The following is an 18,276-nucleotide window of genomic DNA, read 5'->3' on the forward strand; positions in this document are numbered from 1 at the left end:
AGAACTTTTGAATGATTTTTGTCTTAAAATTATAATTAATCGTGAATTGATTAATAAATAAAAATTATTTATTAATTAATTAAACTAATTTTATGGACGGCCGCAAATGAGTTTTTTTTGCCAACCCTCCTTCCTGATGTAGTAATAACGATTTATGTTTGTTTATATCTAAAACCGTATATAGAGAGAGATATAATAAGACTAGTTCTCTCTCTCTCTTCATTGGGGTTTTAGTGTGTCGCTAGGGTTTTTGAGCTCCAACCACACAAATTACAGACGCACTTCACACACAATGAAGGTGAAAGTAATTTCTCGCTCTACCGATGAATTCACTCGAGAACGAAGTCAGGACCTTCAGGTTTTCTCCTTCTCAGCGCTTTTCCTCTAGCTAATTTTCTGATTTTTCCTATGGGGCAAATTGATATTTTTGGATTTTTTGCAGAGGGTGTTCCGCAACTTCGATCCTACTCTTCGTACTCAAGAGAAAGCTGTCGAGTATGTTCGCGCTCTTAATGCAGCTAAATTAGATAAGGTGGCTCTCCCCTCGGATATTTTTGCGTGTCACAATTTTGGGATTAGGTATGTAAATGGCCTAAACTGTGTGCTCTTTTGTTATGTAAGATATTTGCGCGGCCTTTCGTTGGGGCCATGGATGGGCACATTGATGCGGTCTCGGCAATGGCTAAGAACCCAGCTAATTTGAAGTGGCTTTTTTCGGGTTCTATGGATGGAGGTGTGTTCTTGTTTTCAACTTTCTTTGTGTTTTGATATGTTGTAGTTGTCTATAGTGGAATGAAGCAAGTTCAGGAAGAAGATAATTCTTGGTTGATTCAAAAGAAATTGCGTGATTTGTTGTTTGAAGATGGCAAATTGTGTTTGAGCATGTGAAATTGGTTCCTTTTTTTTTTGAAGCGATGAATTGTCTTTTTATTAAAAACTAAACACTCCTACTACTTTGTTTCCACCTGCAGATATTCGTCTTTGGGATTTGGCTACTAGGTAATACCAACAACAGCCTCTGTCTTGTTTCACATGTGGTGTTATTGGCTAATCTTAGGATAACTATTTAGAGTTCCCTTTCTTTCCGTGCATGTCCTCATAGCATGTAGATCCACCATTCTCGATTGTAACATTTGGTCAACCGTCAAGTGCATTGTGGGATACTCAAGAGAAACATTTACATGTTAGTTATAGATGGTTGGTGCTATTAGTTCTTTATGCGCTGAAAGTGTATATTTGATGTGCCATCAGGCGGACAGTATGCCAGTTTCCTGGTCACCAAGGTGCAGTACGGGGTCTGACGGCATCGACAGATGGTCGTGTTCTTGTGTCATGTGGGACTGATTCCACGTAAGGCTTTGTTTTTGAATATCTAGAACTGTTCAAGTGTGTTCAAAACCGTTGTTTGGATTAGTTGGGAATTCTTATACAATGGTGGATTTGTCCTTCACTTTTTCAGTGTCAGGCTCTGGAATGTTCCTCTTCCTTCTCTCATCCAATCTGATAACTCATTGGATAACGAAGCCAAGGTTAATATATGTTCTTTATCTTTTTTATTGCCTCAGTTTAATTGCCCAGCTGTTCTTCTATTTATCTAAACAAGTTCTTTTGGGATTTGGGTTTCTTGCAGCCACTAGCAACCTATGTTTGGAAAAGTGCCTTCTGGTAAATTTGATTTGCTTTTACATTAAAAATCTTATGTTTGACTAGACTACTATGCATAACATAATCTGGTTGTGTTTATACAAACTCTTGATTTGAAGCACTTTTTGTCGTCTCCCTCTTGTATTTTTCTCTTTCAGGGGTGTTGATCACCAAGAGAATGGGGAGCTTTTTGCCACAGCTGGAGCTCAAGTAGATATATGGAACCACAACAGGTTTTCTAATGATCGATATATTATATTATAATTTGAAAATGCATTAGGTTCCAACATATTATCTTTCTTTCTCAATCAGGTCTCAGCCTGTTAATAGTTTCGAATGGGGTAAAGATACAGCTATATCTGTGCGGTTTAATCCAGGAGAACCTAATGTGTTAGCAACATCAGGCAGGTCTGCATTTTTCAGGACTTCACTATTTTATTCAGAACTCTGTAATGTGCTCTCTAACTACCTATCTGCCCTGTGGTGTAGAAGTAGCTATTATGGATGGCGTCATTGTATCTATTGTTATTGATAGCATAATGTTCACACATGCTGAATTTTCATAATATTATCGTTTGTGTTTATGTTGCTATGGTAATAAAGTTTCACCTTTGTGATTGCAGTGATCGAAGCATTACTATATATGATTTACGGTTATCATCTCCTGCAAGAAAGATTATTATGATGGTTAGTGAATTGATTTTTTACTTTGCCAATATATTTTTAAACCTTTTGGTTTATTGCATGACATTATATCCATATTTAGAACTTGTTGGAGCCAAAATACTTTTGGCCATATATAATGAACTCATTTGTTTTGCATATTAGGGAGATCCTGGACTGCTGAAATATTATGGTTAAGAAGTTACACTGAAAATTACTACTAATAATTTAACTAATTTGGAAATACTTCATTTTTCATAACTAGCTCCATCCCTAGTTCTGAGTGGCATAGTTTGTTAATGGAATAGTGGCTAATGTGTTGCATTTTCATGCTGAAACAGCGGATGACTTGATTTCCTGCATTGGAATAGTGACTTTATTGCCAACATGTACTGGCATATTTTAATCTTATTTTAATACCAAGGCTTGTTGCATTAAGACCTGTCTGATATACCAAGGCTTATGTTAATTGGTAGTTAAAGCATTCGATAGGATTCCAACATAGACATTCATGTGTCTCTATTTAGGGTTTGGAAGAAATGTTTGCATTGCTTGATTATTTTCCCGAACTCAATTAGTTTTCTTCTAATCTGAATATTTGGATCTTGTACTGCTGAAGAATTGGATGTTAAGCTGTGATTTTTTATGGTCATATTTAGCAATCTGTTTGTTTACCTTTGTTTTTCACGGCGCTCACATTACTTTTAGATATATTATCATATTATAATTTATAATTACATTTCCTAAAGATTTGTTTCTTCTTTCACAGACAAAAACAAATTCTCTAGCGTGGAACCCAATGGAGCCTATGAACTTTACAGCTGTAAGCTAATTCCACAATTACTTATCTTCCTTTTCTCCTGTTTGTTTTGGATGCTCAGTTGGAGACTGAAAAAGGCTTTATGAATTTGAATCACTACCAGCTAAAAGTTTAGGAGTAAAACATAAAGTGTGCATGTTTATCCGTGGGTCGGAGATCTGCTCTTTATGATGTGCAGCATACATCTTCTCCTGCTGTATTAAGATGCTGCCCTCTAATGTTTCATCTGCTTTCGTATGCACCATTTTCTGATATAACTTTGAGGCAGTAGTAAAGCTCCTGGAGTACCTATTTTGATATGTGCACTTGATTATGATGCATACATTATTCTTTTTCTCAATAGGGATGCAAAATTTGGTTGGAATTGTTAGTCAGTTATATGGCATCCCATGATACATGCATTAAAAGCTGCGAGCTAGTTCGTGCCATGTTGAAACTATATATCTTGAAATGCTACGATTGTAAATTAACATATCATGTCAATTCAGGCAAATGAAGATTGCAATTGCTATAGTTATGATGTTCGAAAAATGAATGAGGCAAGATGTGTGCACAGAGATCATGTTTCTGCAGTGTAAGTCTCAACTACTAATATCTTATGAGTCCTAAATTTTGAGGTTCTGATTTAGTATTCAGTTCAAACATTTTGCTTTACTAATTTTTGATGGCTCATACGCAGAATGGATATTGATTATTCACCAACTGGCCGTGAGTTTGTAACTGGATCTTATGATAGAACTGTAAGAAATCTGTTTCTCATCTTTATTATTTGTTCAATCATTATGTTTTCTTTCTGAGACACATCTTTGATGTCCCTAATGCACTTTGCAGGTCAGAATTTTCCAATATAACGGTGGTCACAGCCGAGAAATATATCATACTAAGAGAATGCAGAGGTCAATTGAAATTTAGAACTATTAATGTTTCAATCGTTCTTAATTCTTATACAATGTGTTTCTCTGGCAATATTCTATTGTGAATTATGAACTACTGTTACTCTATCTATGATTGGGTTCCTTAGATAAGAAACTCAACTAGATTAGTGGCCAGGATTATGCTTCTTACCACGTCAGACCTTATTTCTTTTTGCTCTAATGCACATTTTTTTTACTTATCTATAGGGTCTTTTGTGTGAAGTTCAGCAACGACGGAACTTACATTATCTCCGGTAGTGATGACACAAACCTTCGACTTTGGAAGGCCAAAGCATCCGAGCAACTGGGAGTTGTATGAATCTCTCCCTTTCAACTAATGATATTTCCTTTTCTCTTCTGGACAATATTATCCTTTCCTGTGTTGCTGCAACATGTCAAATGCATTTCAGTTTGTGCTACAATTTTCAATCTTAGATCTATGCTAAATGCTCAGTGACTCTAAAAAGATGGAAGTAAATAAATTAAATTGGTTCATTTAGTCACAAATTGTGTAAGCCAGAAGTTATTTCTACTAAATATTGTGACTTAATCATTTGCATACTTGCAGCTTTTGCCGAGAGAGCGTAAACAGCATGAATATCTGGAGGCTGTTAAGAATCGCTACAAGCATCTTCCTGAGGTCAAACGCATAGTCAGGTACATCCAATTTTATTAAAATATTTGTTTGCAAGGTGTTCTGTTTGATATAGTTTATGAATAGTCCTAATAGAGTCAGGTTAGTTCAAGAGGTGAAAAGTCTTCCTCTTGAGTTTTAAAATATAGTATCAGCATGATTCATTTGCTCTTCTACTCTTCTGCATTTTTACTTCTCAAAATCGGTAAAAGAATTGCTGTAGCAAAAATGATTTATGATCTGCAATGAAGATGCCCTACTCTATACTTCTATTATATAGTACTTGGCTTTGAGAATTTACACTATCATATCATTAAAGTCTGTGGCCATCCTACAATCAAGGAAACTCAGAATTGCTTTATGCTTAGTTTAGTAACGTAATCGCAGTCGTGGTGTGATGCAAACTTGTCTGTTCATTATTATCTCGCATATTATAAGAGTTAAGTGAGTTAAGGGATGGTGAAAAAGATGGAAGAAGAAATGGCATTGTTTCTGTCACATCCGTATAACTCGTCGTTCTTCTGTTGGTTACAGGCACAGACACTTGCCCAAGCCAATCTATAAAGCAGCTTCTCTGCGGCGCATCATGACCGATGCTCAAAGAAAGAAAGATGAGAGGAGGAGAGCTCACAGCGCACCGGGCAGTATCGTGAGTAAGCCACTACGTAAAAGAAGGATCATCAAAGAAGTCGAATGATTTCTTGGTGGATGCATCACATGTAGGGTTGTATATGAATCAAATAATTTTGTTCGATTCTGTATTCGTATTTGAATTTTGATATTCGAATTCGAAAATTTACGAATCGAATTCAAATACAAATCATATTTTTGATTCGATTAATTATTACAAATTGAAAATTTCGATATTCGATTTGATATTCGTAAGTATTAGATTCGATTAATATATATATATATATATATATATATATATATATATATATATAATATAATATAAAATACTCCCTCCGTCCATGAAAGAACTTCCTAGGAGGGAGTGGCACGGGTTTTAAGAAAAAATATTGTTGAGTGTATTGAGAGTGGATAAAAGGTGGTTGAGTGTATTGAGAGTGGTGAAAAAGTATTACTAATTAATATTGGGAGTTGTGAAAAGTGAAAAGTAAGAAGATTATAAGTGGTGAGGTATAGTCCAAAAATAGGTAGGAAGTTCTTTTGTGGACGTCCCAAAAAGGAAAGATAGGAAGTTCTTTCGTGGACGGAGGGAGTATGTTATTTATATCTATCTAATTAATAGGGATAAATAAAGAAAGCAAAGCAAAGCAAAGGAAAGGAAGTGTCCAACTGTTGTGGTTCACAATTGATGAACAATTGATGAATCTTATGTTGTTCAATTCCGATATGATTTTGGTTAGTAATTCTAATTATGTTTTTTAGGATTAGAATGTATAGAGGAATTTTTGTATAAACTAGATGCTCATTAAATTACCCATTTTTCCAACTATATTATTATTTGTGTGAATTATTATTAGTCTATAGAATTTTATATTATGTAAAATATTATTTTCGATATTTTTGTGCAAAATTTCAAAACGAATCGAATATTTGAATCGAATACGAATAGTTCAAATATAAAATCGAATCGAATACGAATTTGATTTACTATTCGAAAAGTATTTGCATATTGATTCGAATCTTGAATAATTTCAGGAATACAAATCGAATATAATGGTATTTGATTCGATTCGATTCGTTTACAACCCTAATCACATGTGGATGCACCATTGAAGAACATCAGAAAAAATTGTTGGAGGATCACATGTGGATGCACCATTGAAGAACATCAGAAAAAATTGTTGAAAAAATTGTTGGAGGATCACATGTGGATGCACCATTGAAGAACATCAGAAAAAATTGTTGGAGGAAAGATCTCTCTGTGCTGGAATTTTTCGAGGCCGCGCTCAGAAAGTAGCCTTTGCGTGTCTCTTTCTAGTGAGAAGATTTTTTATCCATCTTTTAACTGTTAGCTATAGTGGTAAGAAAAATACAGTTTTGATTCATCCTAGGTGTATATTTTTTTATACTATTTTTGTACTTCAGTTAACAGTGGTAAGAAAAATACATTTTCGATTCATCCTAGGTGTATATTTTTTTATACTATTTTTGTACTTCAGTTATTTATAGTGATATAAAAAGATTTTGCTATGTGACACATAAAAATATAATAGATTGGAATTTGAAGATTTTATTTTGATGACCAGCATATTTCCTTATAGAAAGAAAGGGAAAACAACTATTGTTTCAATGTAAGAATATAAATGGAGAATTTATTGAGGAAATTTGGAGAAATTGGTGTGGAATTATGTGTACTTAGAAATTTGAGTGGAAGGATTGTAGTTTACTAACATAATTTTTCTTCAATTCACTTCATTACTTTCTTCCTTCATTACAATTATGGTTACATATTTATAGTGGTTATATTCCAATTATGGTTACATATTTATAGTGGTGAGTAGATGATTCCTACATTCTCTAGAATATTTTCAACTATTATTTTTCTAATATTTCTCTAAAATTCTCTATACACACTAGAATTCTCTAGTTCTAGCTAGTTATCTTCATCCTAACTTTTTCTCTACTATTCTAGATTATTCTTCTTTCTCTAATACATTTTTCTTCATTCTCAATTATTCTAGATATTTCTACAAATTTCTTCTAATTTCTTTTTTTCTTTCTTTTCCTCTAATTCTAGAATATTATTTACAAATCAAGTTTATTACTTTATTTTAACAACTATTGCTTTAATGGTATTGTGGTTTTCTAAAATTTAGCTTATGCTATTTTTTTGGGGTTATTGCCAGAAAATACATATAGTTTGTCAATTTTCTGGTTTATAATATGACCTTATAATTTGACCAGAAAATACATCAATTTTCAATTTAATCGTAATATAACATGACCTTGTAATTAATTTAGTATAATAATATCAAAGTTTAATATTAATTTCAATTTATTCTCAATTATAACATGACCTTGTAATTAATTTAGTATAATAATATCAAAGTTTAATATTAAATATTTTTAATTTTCTTTCATCTCACAATATACTATATATATACATATATATTTGATAAATATACATCTATATGTAAATAATATATAATATTATTTACTTTTTAACATAGTTTCTATTATATATGCACCTAAATTATTTATTGGTCCTAATATTTTATAATTTCATAATTTAAATAAATAAATACTTATTATATATGTTATTAATAGAATATTAAAATCAAATATATATATATATATATATATATATATATATATATATATATATATATATATATATAGGGTGTGGTTCTAGAGAGAACTACATTATTTGTGAGAACGAGAGAACCATCAAATCTAATGCATTCACTGTAAAAATTAATGCATTCGCTGTTAAAATTAATGCACTCAAAAAAATAAAAAAAATTGCTCCCTTCAGGATTCGAACCCAGGATCTGCATTCATCCAACAAGATGATGCATCCACCGTAGATCTTGATGATCGAATGGCTGAAAATGGTTCTCCGTTCTTTTTTTATTTATGGTTCTTTCCTGAACCTCTCCCTATATATATATATGTATGTATTTTTAAACCATCAATATAATATCTTGATATATATATATATATATATATATAATGAAATAATTATTATAAAATAATTAATCATCTAACTTAATTTTTTTTAAAAATAATCAATCAATTAACAATATTTTATACATAACAATTTAATATGAATACAATAAATATTAATACATCTATGATGAAAAATAATCTAAATAAGGTCATGTTATAATTGAGAATAAATTGAAACTTGATGTATTTTCTGGTCAAACTATAAAGTCATGTTATAATTACGATTAAATTGAAAATTGATGTATTTTCTGGTCAAATTATAAGGTCATGTTATAAACCAGAAAATTGACAAACTATATGTATTTTCCGACAATAACCCCCCCTTTTTTTGATAAATTAACAAATAAATAAAAAAAATTAAATATTGCACGATGTTGGATTCGAATCCATGACCTTTGGCCTTGGGTATTAATCACTGATAGTTAGTCGTTGTCCTTTGAAATAGTTTCTTAGTTCCTATTGCAATTATTCATACATTCTACTATTAATTCTTTAATTTGGTATAGTTTTAGATTTCGCACTTCTCTGCAATTTATTTGACACTTATATATCTAAACTACCTATTTTTATTTAATTTTCTATCCGCAATACAATGTCAATGGTAGTGGACATTTATGCAGAAAATCATCTTTTACTCAAGCGAACATTACAAATTCTAAACCTAATTAGTTTTGTATATGTTTTCCAACATCTTTATTATTATTATTCCAAATTAGATGCTTTACTCTATAGATTATACAATGCATACAATAATCATAGTATCATCTTCATTCAATATGAAACTATTTTGACAAATTCCACAAAACCAACACTATCATCCAACCAAAATTTCCCACAAAATAAATGAAAAGAAAAGTAACAAAAATGAAAAATGAAGCCAAACTCTACACTACGCACCCAAACAGTCCCTTATCAGTAGGGTTTTAGCTCCGAAAACCCTTCAATTTTTGGGATAAACCAATAAACCCCATTTCAACATCAGCTCGAATTCGTCCACACAAAGGGAAGGAAAATGGCTATCGCCGCCGCCAGATCCGTTTTCCGGTCGTCAGCCGTCCGTAGGGCCGCCACGAGGCTGGCGTCCCAAGCGAAGTCCGCTCCCTCCCCCTCGCCGTTCCGCCTCCCCTCCAGAACTCCCTTACTAGCTCATCGCATCTTCCGGTACTTCTGCTCTCCTCCATCTACAGATTTGAGCTCTATTGAACAGTGCGCTGATGTGATTTTGAATTTAATCTGTAAAACTCGTTTCTGTCGTTGTGGAATGTATACGACAGGTCGCCTGCTGAACTGAGTGCGTGCGTGGAGTCGATGCAGCCGTTCCACACCGCCACTGCCTCAGCGTTGATGACATCGATGCTCACCGTCTCTCGATTCGGTTACGGTTGGCTCCCTGAAGGTACTTTAACTTGTTTATCATGATCTTTTATTCATTTACTTGTTTAATTTTCGTTATGAGTTTTGTTTTTTCATTTTTGTGCATTTCTAGGCTTGCTGATCAGTGTTGTCTCATCTAATTTTTAATGAATGATGACTGTGTGCGTCCGAATTGTAGGCTTATCTTGTCTTAATTTTAATGAAATTTTGTATTGCTTTGCTATTTTTTGTCGCTAGAATATGGTTTGCCCTGCCCTTTGTTTCCGAATGACGTGATGGATGTGCTGCATTTATCTGCATATAGGGAACTGGTGTTTTGTACCTTATATATCTAGTAGGTAAACGATTAATATCATCTCCGGCCTTTTGTATGTGCCAAAAAGGGGGAATGTTGGAACTGCATTGGCGCAAAAATGACTTGATGGAGCTGTTTACTTAGAGTTCTTTTATATGAATGTAAACAGCAGAGGATTTTAAAGTCAAACATAGTGGCATTAGTTTATAGATATCCTATGTATGACTCTTATGCTCCAATCCTTCATCTTTCTCCGTAAACCACGCTGTTTGCTCAGATATGTATTTAGTCTACTGCTTAAAATTGGTAAATGCCTAACCGATAGCTTTTCATCTTGATTTAGGTATCTAGCGATGTAGAGCCCCCTTTTGGTGACCTTGTCTTCTTTTCATGACCCGGTGAGTCAGTTTTTCTTGAAGAGTCTTGTGCCACCTAAAAGCATTTGAATCTATTGCATACTGATTTAATCAAAGCTGGTCAACTAGCTGATGTTGTTCTTTCTATATCCTCAATCCACTTTTAGTGATCTTCTCTTCTTAGCAGCAAGGTCAACTTTCTAGAATAAGATAGCTACTTAGATGGTGTCCAGTTCTAAGACAATTTTTTTATCCTTATTCAATGTGAAAACTATCTACAATATGTCTATCTCGACATGCCTATTTCGTCATTTTGATGAAGAAGTCCCTTCTTCTTTCTTCCTGTTGTAGGCTATGACAAGACTAGATGAAGATGGCAAAGCAAAGAGGAATTACTTGGATTCTTTTTCCTTAGAACATACCCACAAGAAGACAATGCTTAAGTTATTAAACATGTTGGGCTGCTTTTACATGAATAAAGTGTTTTCCAGTTGTTAAGAAATTATTGAACCCTCATTTGTAGATTTCTACTATCCATCTGTTGACCCTTTTCATTCTCAAATGCCATGTCTCTGATCTTGTATGCTTACGAGTTCTCTTTAATCAGATTACGCATTGCCCAACTATGTAAATTAGGTTTATGTGTTTGCTTACGAGTTTTCTTTCATCAGATTCTGTATTTCTCAACTATATTATGCCTCTTAACTGGATTAGTTTAGTATGCATGATTAACACAATTGAGAACTCCTTAGAGCAATGTAATTTGTGATTTCAACTTATATTTCATCATTACTGAATCAGCTTGCAATGATGATGTGTGATGGTCTTTGGAAGCCAAGGGATAAAAATTCTGCCAAACCTTGTTCCTACTAGTCATGGTTGTTGTGGAAGTGAGGAAAGTCTTGATTGAGCTTGAAAAGGGCCAATTGTACTGTATTCAGACACGAAAGAACTGTCGAATATTTCAATTTTGTTATGAATATGCCTAAATACCATCTTTCTCTGGTTTTTGGTGTTCAAATTTACTGATAGAAAATAAGATACAAATTATGCTCATATGTGCGCTATCAATGCTTAGTATTTGTTTGAAGTATTTACTGATTATTTGCACATGTATCAGATTGCACTAATGATCTGTGATCAGTACCAGATCTTTCAAGGTCCTCATTCAATATTCTGATATGTAGTCGGAAGACTCCATGTTTGTTGTTTAGGTCTCGAACATTTTTCCAGTTTGAACACGAGCCTTGCATGCCGGTTCTGTTCTGTTTTAGTTAGTCTTGTTTTTGAATGGTTTGCTCAGTGGAGAGCATGCTGTAAATTACTTGACAAGAGAAAACAAATGTGATGTTAATGGACAAGAAGTTAAATGAATTTTTTTCATCCTTGCTTTTTGCCAGGTATCGATGATGCATAATGGAAGTAGTGGCATCTCGTCTTTGAAGCTCTGGCGTCAGTTTGCTCTGTCCATTTAATCCCTTCGTCTTCTATTTGGATAATTATTTTTTTACCTCAACAGCATAATTTTATAGTAAAACATAAGACATATTAGTATTATTATTCGATATAAACATGTCGTTACAACAGCAGTATCATAGATTCTGATCTCGACAACATTTAGCTTTCTACAAGATCAATTGTGTGTTAAGTCACTTCTTGGATTCAATTTCTACTGCAACTATTGCCTTCTCCTCTTCCTGCTTTTCCTGTTTCTCCTCGGCCGCTGCCTTTGCGTCGTTGGCCGCAGCATCCCGTTTCTCGTCGGCTGCATGCTGTCTGCGATATCTGAATACCACAAGACACAAGAATACTGCCAAAACATCGTTAGTTTAAAACTATTCTTGAATGGCAAAATATGGATTTCAAGCAGCAATCTCAGTAAAGGTTCATACCAGCAAATACTCGAGTTCTGATGGATGTTAGATTCCAGAAGGCCGTCACCGCCGACGCCGCCACGATCTTCTTGTGCGTGCAGCTTCCCCACACACCCATTGCCCAATTTTTCACATATTCAACTGTTCATTCCCAACTTTCTTTCAGTGAAAAACGTTGCACGCAACGGTCATTGATGAAACGAAATACGAGACTGAAACATCGTGCTAACCTTTCTTGGATAATTGAAGAGAGTAAGCGGAGCATAATTTCGGGGCGGTGAAGCTAACAAAAAATCCTGCAATAAAAGTCTTTAAACATCAAGAATTTGATCAGTAGTAGCAATGTATGTTGAGTTCTCAGCTTACTTACCAAGAGCACACAATCTCCATAGGGTAATAAGATGGCCATACTCTGCTCCCACAAGCAAGAATGGAACTACCTAAAATAACAGCAAATTTCATCAATATGTGAATTCATTTTTGGAGATATAAACAGACTTTTGAGATCAAGAAAGCTACTTTAAGGGTCATGGCTGGCTCTCCTGAAAAAATCTCTCTGGTTTTCGAGATCACAAGATTTGCAGCTGGAAGTATTAATCTCCCAATTCTCAAAATATCATCTTCTTTCAACTTGAAGTCGCGCTTCGTCGTCTCCGCCCCCTCCCTGTATAGTCTTCAAGAAAATGCTTACAACACCAAAAACAAAAGCTTTATATAGCTCTCAAATAGCTTCGATGATGATTCATACCTTTGCCTCACGGAGTTGGACATGAATGAAATTCCCAAGAACAGAAACCCCACTTGAGATAGGAATGAGAAAATGCTGCACATAAGATTATGTTAAATCAATCAAATTCCAACAGAAAATCAACAATAGAGGAAAATTATGAGAGGAATGAAGCAAACAAACCTAAAGTTGACGCCCTTTGTGAAACAAGAAGACAAGAAACAGAGCGTGCCGAAGCCGAACCAGAGGCTTGATTTCGAGACATCTTTCCACATAACCAAATCGTTTATGATCGCACCGATTTCATCGAGATTGTAGCTCTCACTATCAATTGCTTCTAAGAAGAAACAAATTGTGAATTTGATGAATTAACTAACCCTAAAAAATGAGAGATGATAAAATCCAGTATCGACTTACTGTTTGAGGGGACTATTTGAGAAGAAGAGGAAGAAATCAATTTCTCCTTTCTAGATTGCCTCTTCTTCCTCGGCTTGGCCAATACTTCATCACCTGCGGCGATCTCCCTCTCGTCTTGATCCAGCCTCCGCCTCGATCTCCGGCCGCTCCGCGGCGAGACGCCGCATCCGGACGCGGAGGCCCTGCTCTTGCACCTCTTCCTGACCTCGAGGGGGGAATCGTCGCCCGCGGCGGCGGCGGTTTTCGATCTCTTGAGAGGCGAGGGGGAGAGCGCGAGAAGCTCCTGCAGCTGCAGAGTGTAAGGCGGTGGGGGAGAGATAGTCGATGCCGGCGACGGCGACGGAGTCGAGATTTTGGGCGACGAAGGGACGATTTCGAGGGAGAGCTGAGGGATGGCTCCCCCGCCGCTGTAGTGGCGGAGCTTCGACAGCCGCGAGGCGGATTTGGTGCGGCGCTCCGACGGCTGAGAGATCGGCGTTGAATCCATTGATTTTTTGTTGCGTTTTTGATGATTAATTTGGGGTTTTTTTTGTTGCTGATGAAGAAGAGATTTTGAGAAGGTTTTTGTATTCAGGGTTAGGCTCGGATAGCCGTTGGGAGTTGGACTTTTTGGATATTGTTTTAACGGCGGTTAGTGGATTGCCACTACTTTTAACGGTAACGATGGATGACAAGCTTTATAAAGTTAAAAGGAGTTGGAATAATTTCTTCACGGATTAAATAAACAATGGCCATAAAAGTTAAATATGTAGAAATGATTTACGACTATTAATGATTAATGCGCAGTGTAACGACTACATATCTTGGAATTAATTTTCATCTAATTTATTTTATTGATGTCAAGATTATTTTCCAAAATTTACTTTTCTTCTTTTAAATGTTGTATACAAAGAAGTTTCAAAATTTATAACAAAGTTCCAAGTTTGTGTTTAATTGAGATCAGCATTATTAGCATTAATGGCATGAAAAAAATAATCTCAAAACCAAGAATGGCATAATTGGCATTCATTCCCAAAACATCTATTGAGAAATTCATTGAAACCCTAATTTAAAATCAATCAATCCACTAAAGTAACAAGCACAATTTTATTTAATTTTCCCTCCAAAAAACAAGAGAAGCCCCATGCTAACTTTGAAGGCAGAGGGAAATTAAGTGCAGTTGAAACTTGATCATCATCATATCATGCATACGATTTGATGAAGCAGATCTTTTCGATTCGAGATTCATCCTTGTAGGTGTTGGAATGCCGCGAACAAAATGCCCTTATTCTCTCGAGCCCGTCTCTCAGAGTAGCCGGCTCCACTGAGAAGCTGAGGCGCAGCCAGTTCTTCAGCCCCAGGACCGATCCTGCAACATAAACGCGTTAATTTTTGTATGGTTTATCGCGTAATCCGTTAGGATTCCATACAGAAAAACTCCAAACTCATTTCAAGGGATGCATAAAAAAATATACATATTGTAACAGCCCGGCTCCAGAGTTGACGGCTGGCTGTTACACATATGTTGTTAGAATGCAAACATTCTAACCAACCTGGCATGATCACAACTGATTCCTCTCTAGCAAGCTTCAAGGCGAAGTCCACGTCATCTTTCACATCTTCCAACAACAAGGGATTGATCTCGATCTAGGGTCAGAGGTTCATGAGCAGAGAGGGGTGTGAAAATAAGCAGTGGAAGAAGAAACACTAAGTGAAATAAATTCTTCTGTTTAAGCCTCTCACCATTGTAGACATAGCGCCTTCGGGTTTGTGTGGGCAAGAAAGTGAAGGGATCTCACTGATTGTAGCATAGCATGCATCTGCAGATTCTCTAAGAGTCTCGTTGGTTCTTGAAAAGAACGCGTCTGTTGATTTCTCGAGGATTTCAGGAACAGCACCCTTCAAAAACACACACAATTTATCTAGCAAGAGTGTTACTACGTCGAAGCAAATGCCTTTCTTCACTTTGAGAAACTAACTACACGGCGTAAACAAGCAAGAACTTGATCATGTACCTGGATGAGAGTTGCAGGATCAGCTGTGATGCAGAGATAGTTCTCGATGGACTCAATGATCTGATCAAAGATAACGAAAAATCGGGTTAAAGAGTTATACATCATCATGATAGGCTTATACTCATAATCACTATCACAAACATCATGAATATGTGATAATTCATTAAGGAATGTTGATTGTAAAGAGGATTGGAGGTCGAACCCCGGATTTCTTAAGGACTCCGTTGGGATCAGAAGCAGCAATCCAGCCGAGGCGCCAGCCAGGAATGAGCCATCTCTTCGACATTGATCCCAGAGTGACCACAGGAGTGCCTTCTCCCAAAATCCCCATAGGCAGAAACTTGTTGCTCCCAAAAACAATGTGGTTGTAAACTTCGTCCGAGATCAACAAAATCCCCAACCTCTTTGCAGTCTGTGCAATCTTTCAACACGAAAATCACAAGTTTCAAAGACCTACGCTACTAGATTTGAAGCAGCAAACAACAACAAGGTATGTGTAATTGTATATACACACACTTTCTCATTACCTCTAGCATATGCTTAAATGTGAAAACATTTCCACATGGATTTCCCGGGTTGACTACAACCATGGCGATGGTCTTGTCATCTGCAAGAGCCTCCACGCCATCAAGATCGACCTCCCAACCTCTCTCGGGCAGGAGGTTGAAATGACGGACCTCAAGATTGCTAAATGCAGCGCGCGCTTCATATAGTGGATAGCCTGGTCTAGGGAACAGTATGTTGGCACCCGGGCGGGCCAGGACCGTTAGCACGACCTCTATCGCGTGATTGGCACCTGCGGTTAGGAAAACATCGTCTCCCGACAACTTGTAAGGAAGGTCTTTGCTCAGATGCTCTGCAACTGCCCTGTTGTAGAATGAAATAAGCATAAGCAATGGAGTCACCAACACAATTCCACTCCTTTTGCTTCATCCATTATTAGCAAGAATCTCCTAAACAAGCCTTTTATCAGCAAGAATCTCCTAAACAAAGCCATTTATGCAAGAATCTCTTAAACAACCTTCTATACAAGAATCTCCTAAACAAGCCAATTATGCAAGAATCTCCTAAACAAGCTTATTATGCAAGAATCTCCTAAGTAAGTCTATCATGCATACAAGAATCTCCTAAATAAGCCTTTTATGCAAGAATATCCCAATTTCCCAAGAAAATCACACACAAGCACGCAAACACACACTGAAAATAATTTTGAGTAAATCATTCAGAAATATTGGCCTTACAGTCACAAGCTATATAAGGGTGGAAAACATACATTGTCACCATTTTTTCATTCTTTTCACACGTTCTCTAAGGTGGATAAAATTTTCCCACAAGATAGGATTTTGTTTTTCGGGCAGCCCTTTTTCCCTCATTTACACTCCAATTCATAATCATATTATCATTATTTTCCCATATTTTCAACCATAAAGAACATGAGACAGAAAATTGGGTGCGATAAAATTTTCTCATCTTTTCTTTTCTCTCATTTTTTCATGATAAATTTGCAAACAAAGAGAACACACCACCCTTACTGGATTCAAGAAGCTGCTAGAGAGCTTTCCCAGATAAGAGACACAACAGCAATCAATAAACAGCAACAGAATCAATGCTTCAAGATTCAAAATAAGTTATTTTTTAAAAACTAAAACTCAAGACAGAAAAAAAACAAACATGGGTTTTCAGCCAAGGAATAAAATCAAGAACACTAAAATGTAAAAAGACACAATCTTTCGCATCCATGCATGCCAATTTGAGCTCACTCTCTCTCTCTCTCTCTCTCTCTGTCTCACACACACACACACACAGAGGGGAAAGAGATACCCTCTTGCGGCAGAAAGACCGGCAGCAGGGGGGTAGCCATTGAAGTGAGTGGAGCGAAGGGCATTGAGAAGGGCTTCCTCCGCAGCTGGAGTTGTTTTGAAACTGGGATAAGGAGAGGGATCGCCATGGCCCAGATGGATCACACCCCTTTCATCATTCTCCTTCAGATTCCGCTTTATTATTTCAAGAAAATCTCTAATTGTCACCGTGCGTTTCTGCTTATTGAAACCCCACGCTGCCATTTTCTGCTCCATCTCTCTCTCTCTCTCTCTCTGAGTCAGTGATGAGTGACGAAAGTTGAGAGGTTTTTTACGCACAAATGAAACAAAAGGATTAAATGTGTGAACTAATAAAAATAATTATTCTATAATAAAATTAAAAAAAGGTTATCAGGAATTGTGAATTTAATTTTCAATTCGCCAATTAAATAAAACAGTAGTTTAAATTTAAAAATAATTTTATTTTATCTTTTTGACTATTTTAATATACTAACTCATTAAATATCTTTCCACATAAATGAAACAAAAGGATTAAAATGTGTGAACTCATTGAATATTTAGTTTACTTAATAAATAAATAATGCAAAAAGTTAATATAAAATGGATTTTATAGATTGATTTTCAGTAGATAAAATAACACGCTGCGGCGCCGGTCCCCTTTTTGTTTTGTTTTGTTTTTGTTTAATTAATTAGATTAAACTTTAATTATATATAATTACTTATAAAATAGATTTGCCTCGTTTATATAAGTATTTATATATTTATGGAAGAATAAGAAATACAATAAATATGCATGAATCATGATTGATACGACTCAATGAATATATGCCTTTTGAGATTGAGTTCATATCAAACAATTTATGTTTGTGTCTATTTCAACAACAACTAACCTTAAATGTCACGTCCATGTCAATGTCAGAGTTTATTAATTATTATTGCTTTATTAAATAAATTTAGACAGGTACCAATTTTTTTTTTTTTTTTTTTTGAACCGACAGGCACAGGTACCAATTTTGTTGGCTCACGTTTTCGTCGTTTGTCACAATATGAAAAAGGTGAAAAAAAAATAAATAATAAAAAATCAGTAGTTTACTATGGGTTAATT

General features: G+C 35.5%; 4 protein-coding genes across 13 annotated transcripts; 2 read left to right on the plus strand and 2 right to left on the minus strand.

The window, feature by feature from the left end:
* Positions 1-171: 171 nt before the first annotated feature.
* Positions 172-5,560, plus strand: LOC131009235 (uncharacterized). Its single transcript, XM_057936499.1, has 17 exons — positions 172-358; positions 443-532; positions 622-733; positions 972-999; positions 1,252-1,350; positions 1,460-1,529; positions 1,631-1,665; positions 1,803-1,877; positions 1,957-2,052; positions 2,268-2,331; positions 3,077-3,130; positions 3,616-3,701; positions 3,807-3,867; positions 3,959-4,023; positions 4,249-4,354; positions 4,610-4,698; positions 5,210-5,560. The coding sequence occupies exons 1-17, from the start codon at positions 293-295 to the stop codon at positions 5,370-5,372; spliced, it is 1,359 nt and encodes a 452-aa protein (XP_057792482.1). The 5' UTR covers positions 172-292; the 3' UTR covers positions 5,373-5,560.
* Positions 5,561-8,995: 3,435 nt separating this feature from the next.
* Positions 8,996-11,987, plus strand: LOC131009329 (protein NUCLEAR FUSION DEFECTIVE 6, mitochondrial-like). Of its 7 annotated transcripts, none has more exons than XM_057936635.1 (4): positions 9,089-9,475; positions 9,589-9,710; positions 10,327-10,381; positions 11,740-11,987. In XM_057936635.1, exons 1-3 carry the CDS (start codon positions 9,327-9,329, stop codon positions 10,332-10,334), a joined length of 279 nt encoding a protein of 92 aa, XP_057792618.1. In that variant the 5' UTR covers positions 9,089-9,326; the 3' UTR covers positions 10,335-10,381; positions 11,740-11,987. The 7 variants fall into 7 exon arrangements, with proteins under 7 accessions (XP_057792613.1, XP_057792618.1, XP_057792616.1 ...); XM_057936633.1 differs by lacking the exon at positions 11,740-11,987 and adding an exon at positions 11,141-11,398; XM_057936632.1 differs by lacking the exon at positions 11,740-11,987 and adding an exon at positions 10,691-10,966.
* Positions 11,864-13,931, minus strand: LOC131009241 (reticulon-like protein B17). 4 transcript variants are annotated; one of them, XM_057936510.1, is made up of 8 exons: positions 13,358-13,931; positions 13,124-13,277; positions 12,962-13,036; positions 12,733-12,886; positions 12,584-12,653; positions 12,444-12,509; positions 12,232-12,354; positions 11,864-12,149 (listed from the first exon to the last, which is right to left on the minus strand). In XM_057936510.1, exons 1-8 carry the CDS (start codon positions 13,842-13,844, stop codon positions 11,989-11,991), a joined length of 1,290 nt encoding a protein of 429 aa, XP_057792493.1. In that variant the 5' UTR covers positions 13,845-13,931; the 3' UTR covers positions 11,864-11,988. The 4 variants fall into 4 exon arrangements, with proteins under 4 accessions (XP_057792493.1, XP_057792496.1, XP_057792494.1 ...); XM_057936513.1 differs by having other exon boundaries at positions 12,733-12,877; positions 13,124-13,274; positions 13,358-13,908; XM_057936511.1 differs by having other exon boundaries at positions 13,124-13,274; positions 13,358-13,908.
* Positions 13,932-14,347: 416 nt separating this feature from the next.
* On the minus strand, positions 14,348-17,482 carry LOC131009242 (nicotianamine aminotransferase 1-like). Its single transcript, XM_057936514.1, has 7 exons — positions 17,173-17,482; positions 15,879-16,218; positions 15,554-15,772; positions 15,352-15,411; positions 15,080-15,235; positions 14,890-14,983; positions 14,348-14,705 (listed from the first exon to the last, which is right to left on the minus strand). Exons 1-7 carry the CDS (start codon positions 17,424-17,426, stop codon positions 14,539-14,541), a joined length of 1,290 nt encoding a protein of 429 aa, XP_057792497.1. The 5' UTR covers positions 17,427-17,482; the 3' UTR covers positions 14,348-14,538.
* Positions 17,483-18,276: the final 794 nt, after the last annotated feature.

Source organism: Salvia miltiorrhiza, chromosome 2 (assembly GCF_028751815.1).
Source record: "Salvia miltiorrhiza cultivar Shanhuang (shh) chromosome 2, IMPLAD_Smil_shh, whole genome shotgun sequence".
Classification (NCBI taxonomy): Eukaryota; Viridiplantae; Streptophyta; class Magnoliopsida; order Lamiales; family Lamiaceae; genus Salvia; species Salvia miltiorrhiza.

Coding starts and splice junctions, on each gene's coding strand:
- LOC131009235 (XM_057936499.1), top strand. CDS start 293: ATGAAGGTGAAAGTAATTTCTCGCTCTACCGATGAATTCACTCGAGAA. Junction 1,000..1,251: donor CTTTGGGATTTGGCTACTAG/GTAATACCAACA, acceptor ATGTGCCATCAG/GCGGACAGTATGCCAGTTTC. Junction 2,053..2,267: donor GTGTTAGCAACATCAGGCAG/GTCTGCATTTTT, acceptor TTGTGATTGCAG/TGATCGAAGCATTACTATAT.
- LOC131009241 (XM_057936510.1), bottom strand. CDS start 13,844: ATGGATTCAACGCCGATCTCTCAGCCGTCGGAGCGCCGCACCAAATCC. Junction 12,887..12,961: donor TCCAACTCCGTGAGGCAAAG/GTATGAATCATC, acceptor ATTTTCTTGAAG/ACTATACAGGGAGGGGGCGG. Junction 12,355..12,443: donor TCTTCAATTATCCAAGAAAG/GTTAGCACGATG, acceptor GGGAATGAACAG/TTGAATATGTGAAAAATTGG.
- LOC131009242 (XM_057936514.1), bottom strand. CDS start 17,426: ATGGAGCAGAAAATGGCAGCGTGGGGTTTCAATAAGCAGAAACGCACG. Junction 15,412..15,553: donor GAGTCCTTAAGAAATCCGGG/GTTCGACCTCCA, acceptor ATCTTTGATCAG/ATCATTGAGTCCATCGAGAA. Junction 14,706..14,889: donor ATCAGTTGTGATCATGCCAG/GTTGGTTAGAAT, acceptor TTTATGTTGCAG/GATCGGTCCTGGGGCTGAAG.
- LOC131009329 (XM_057936630.1), top strand. CDS start 9,327: ATGGCTATCGCCGCCGCCAGATCCGTTTTCCGGTCGTCAGCCGTCCGT. Junction 9,476..9,588: donor CTAGCTCATCGCATCTTCCG/GTACTTCTGCTC, acceptor TGTATACGACAG/GTCGCCTGCTGAACTGAGTG. Junction 9,711..11,459: donor TTACGGTTGGCTCCCTGAAG/GTACTTTAACTT, acceptor CACATGTATCAG/ATTGCACTAATGATCTGTGA.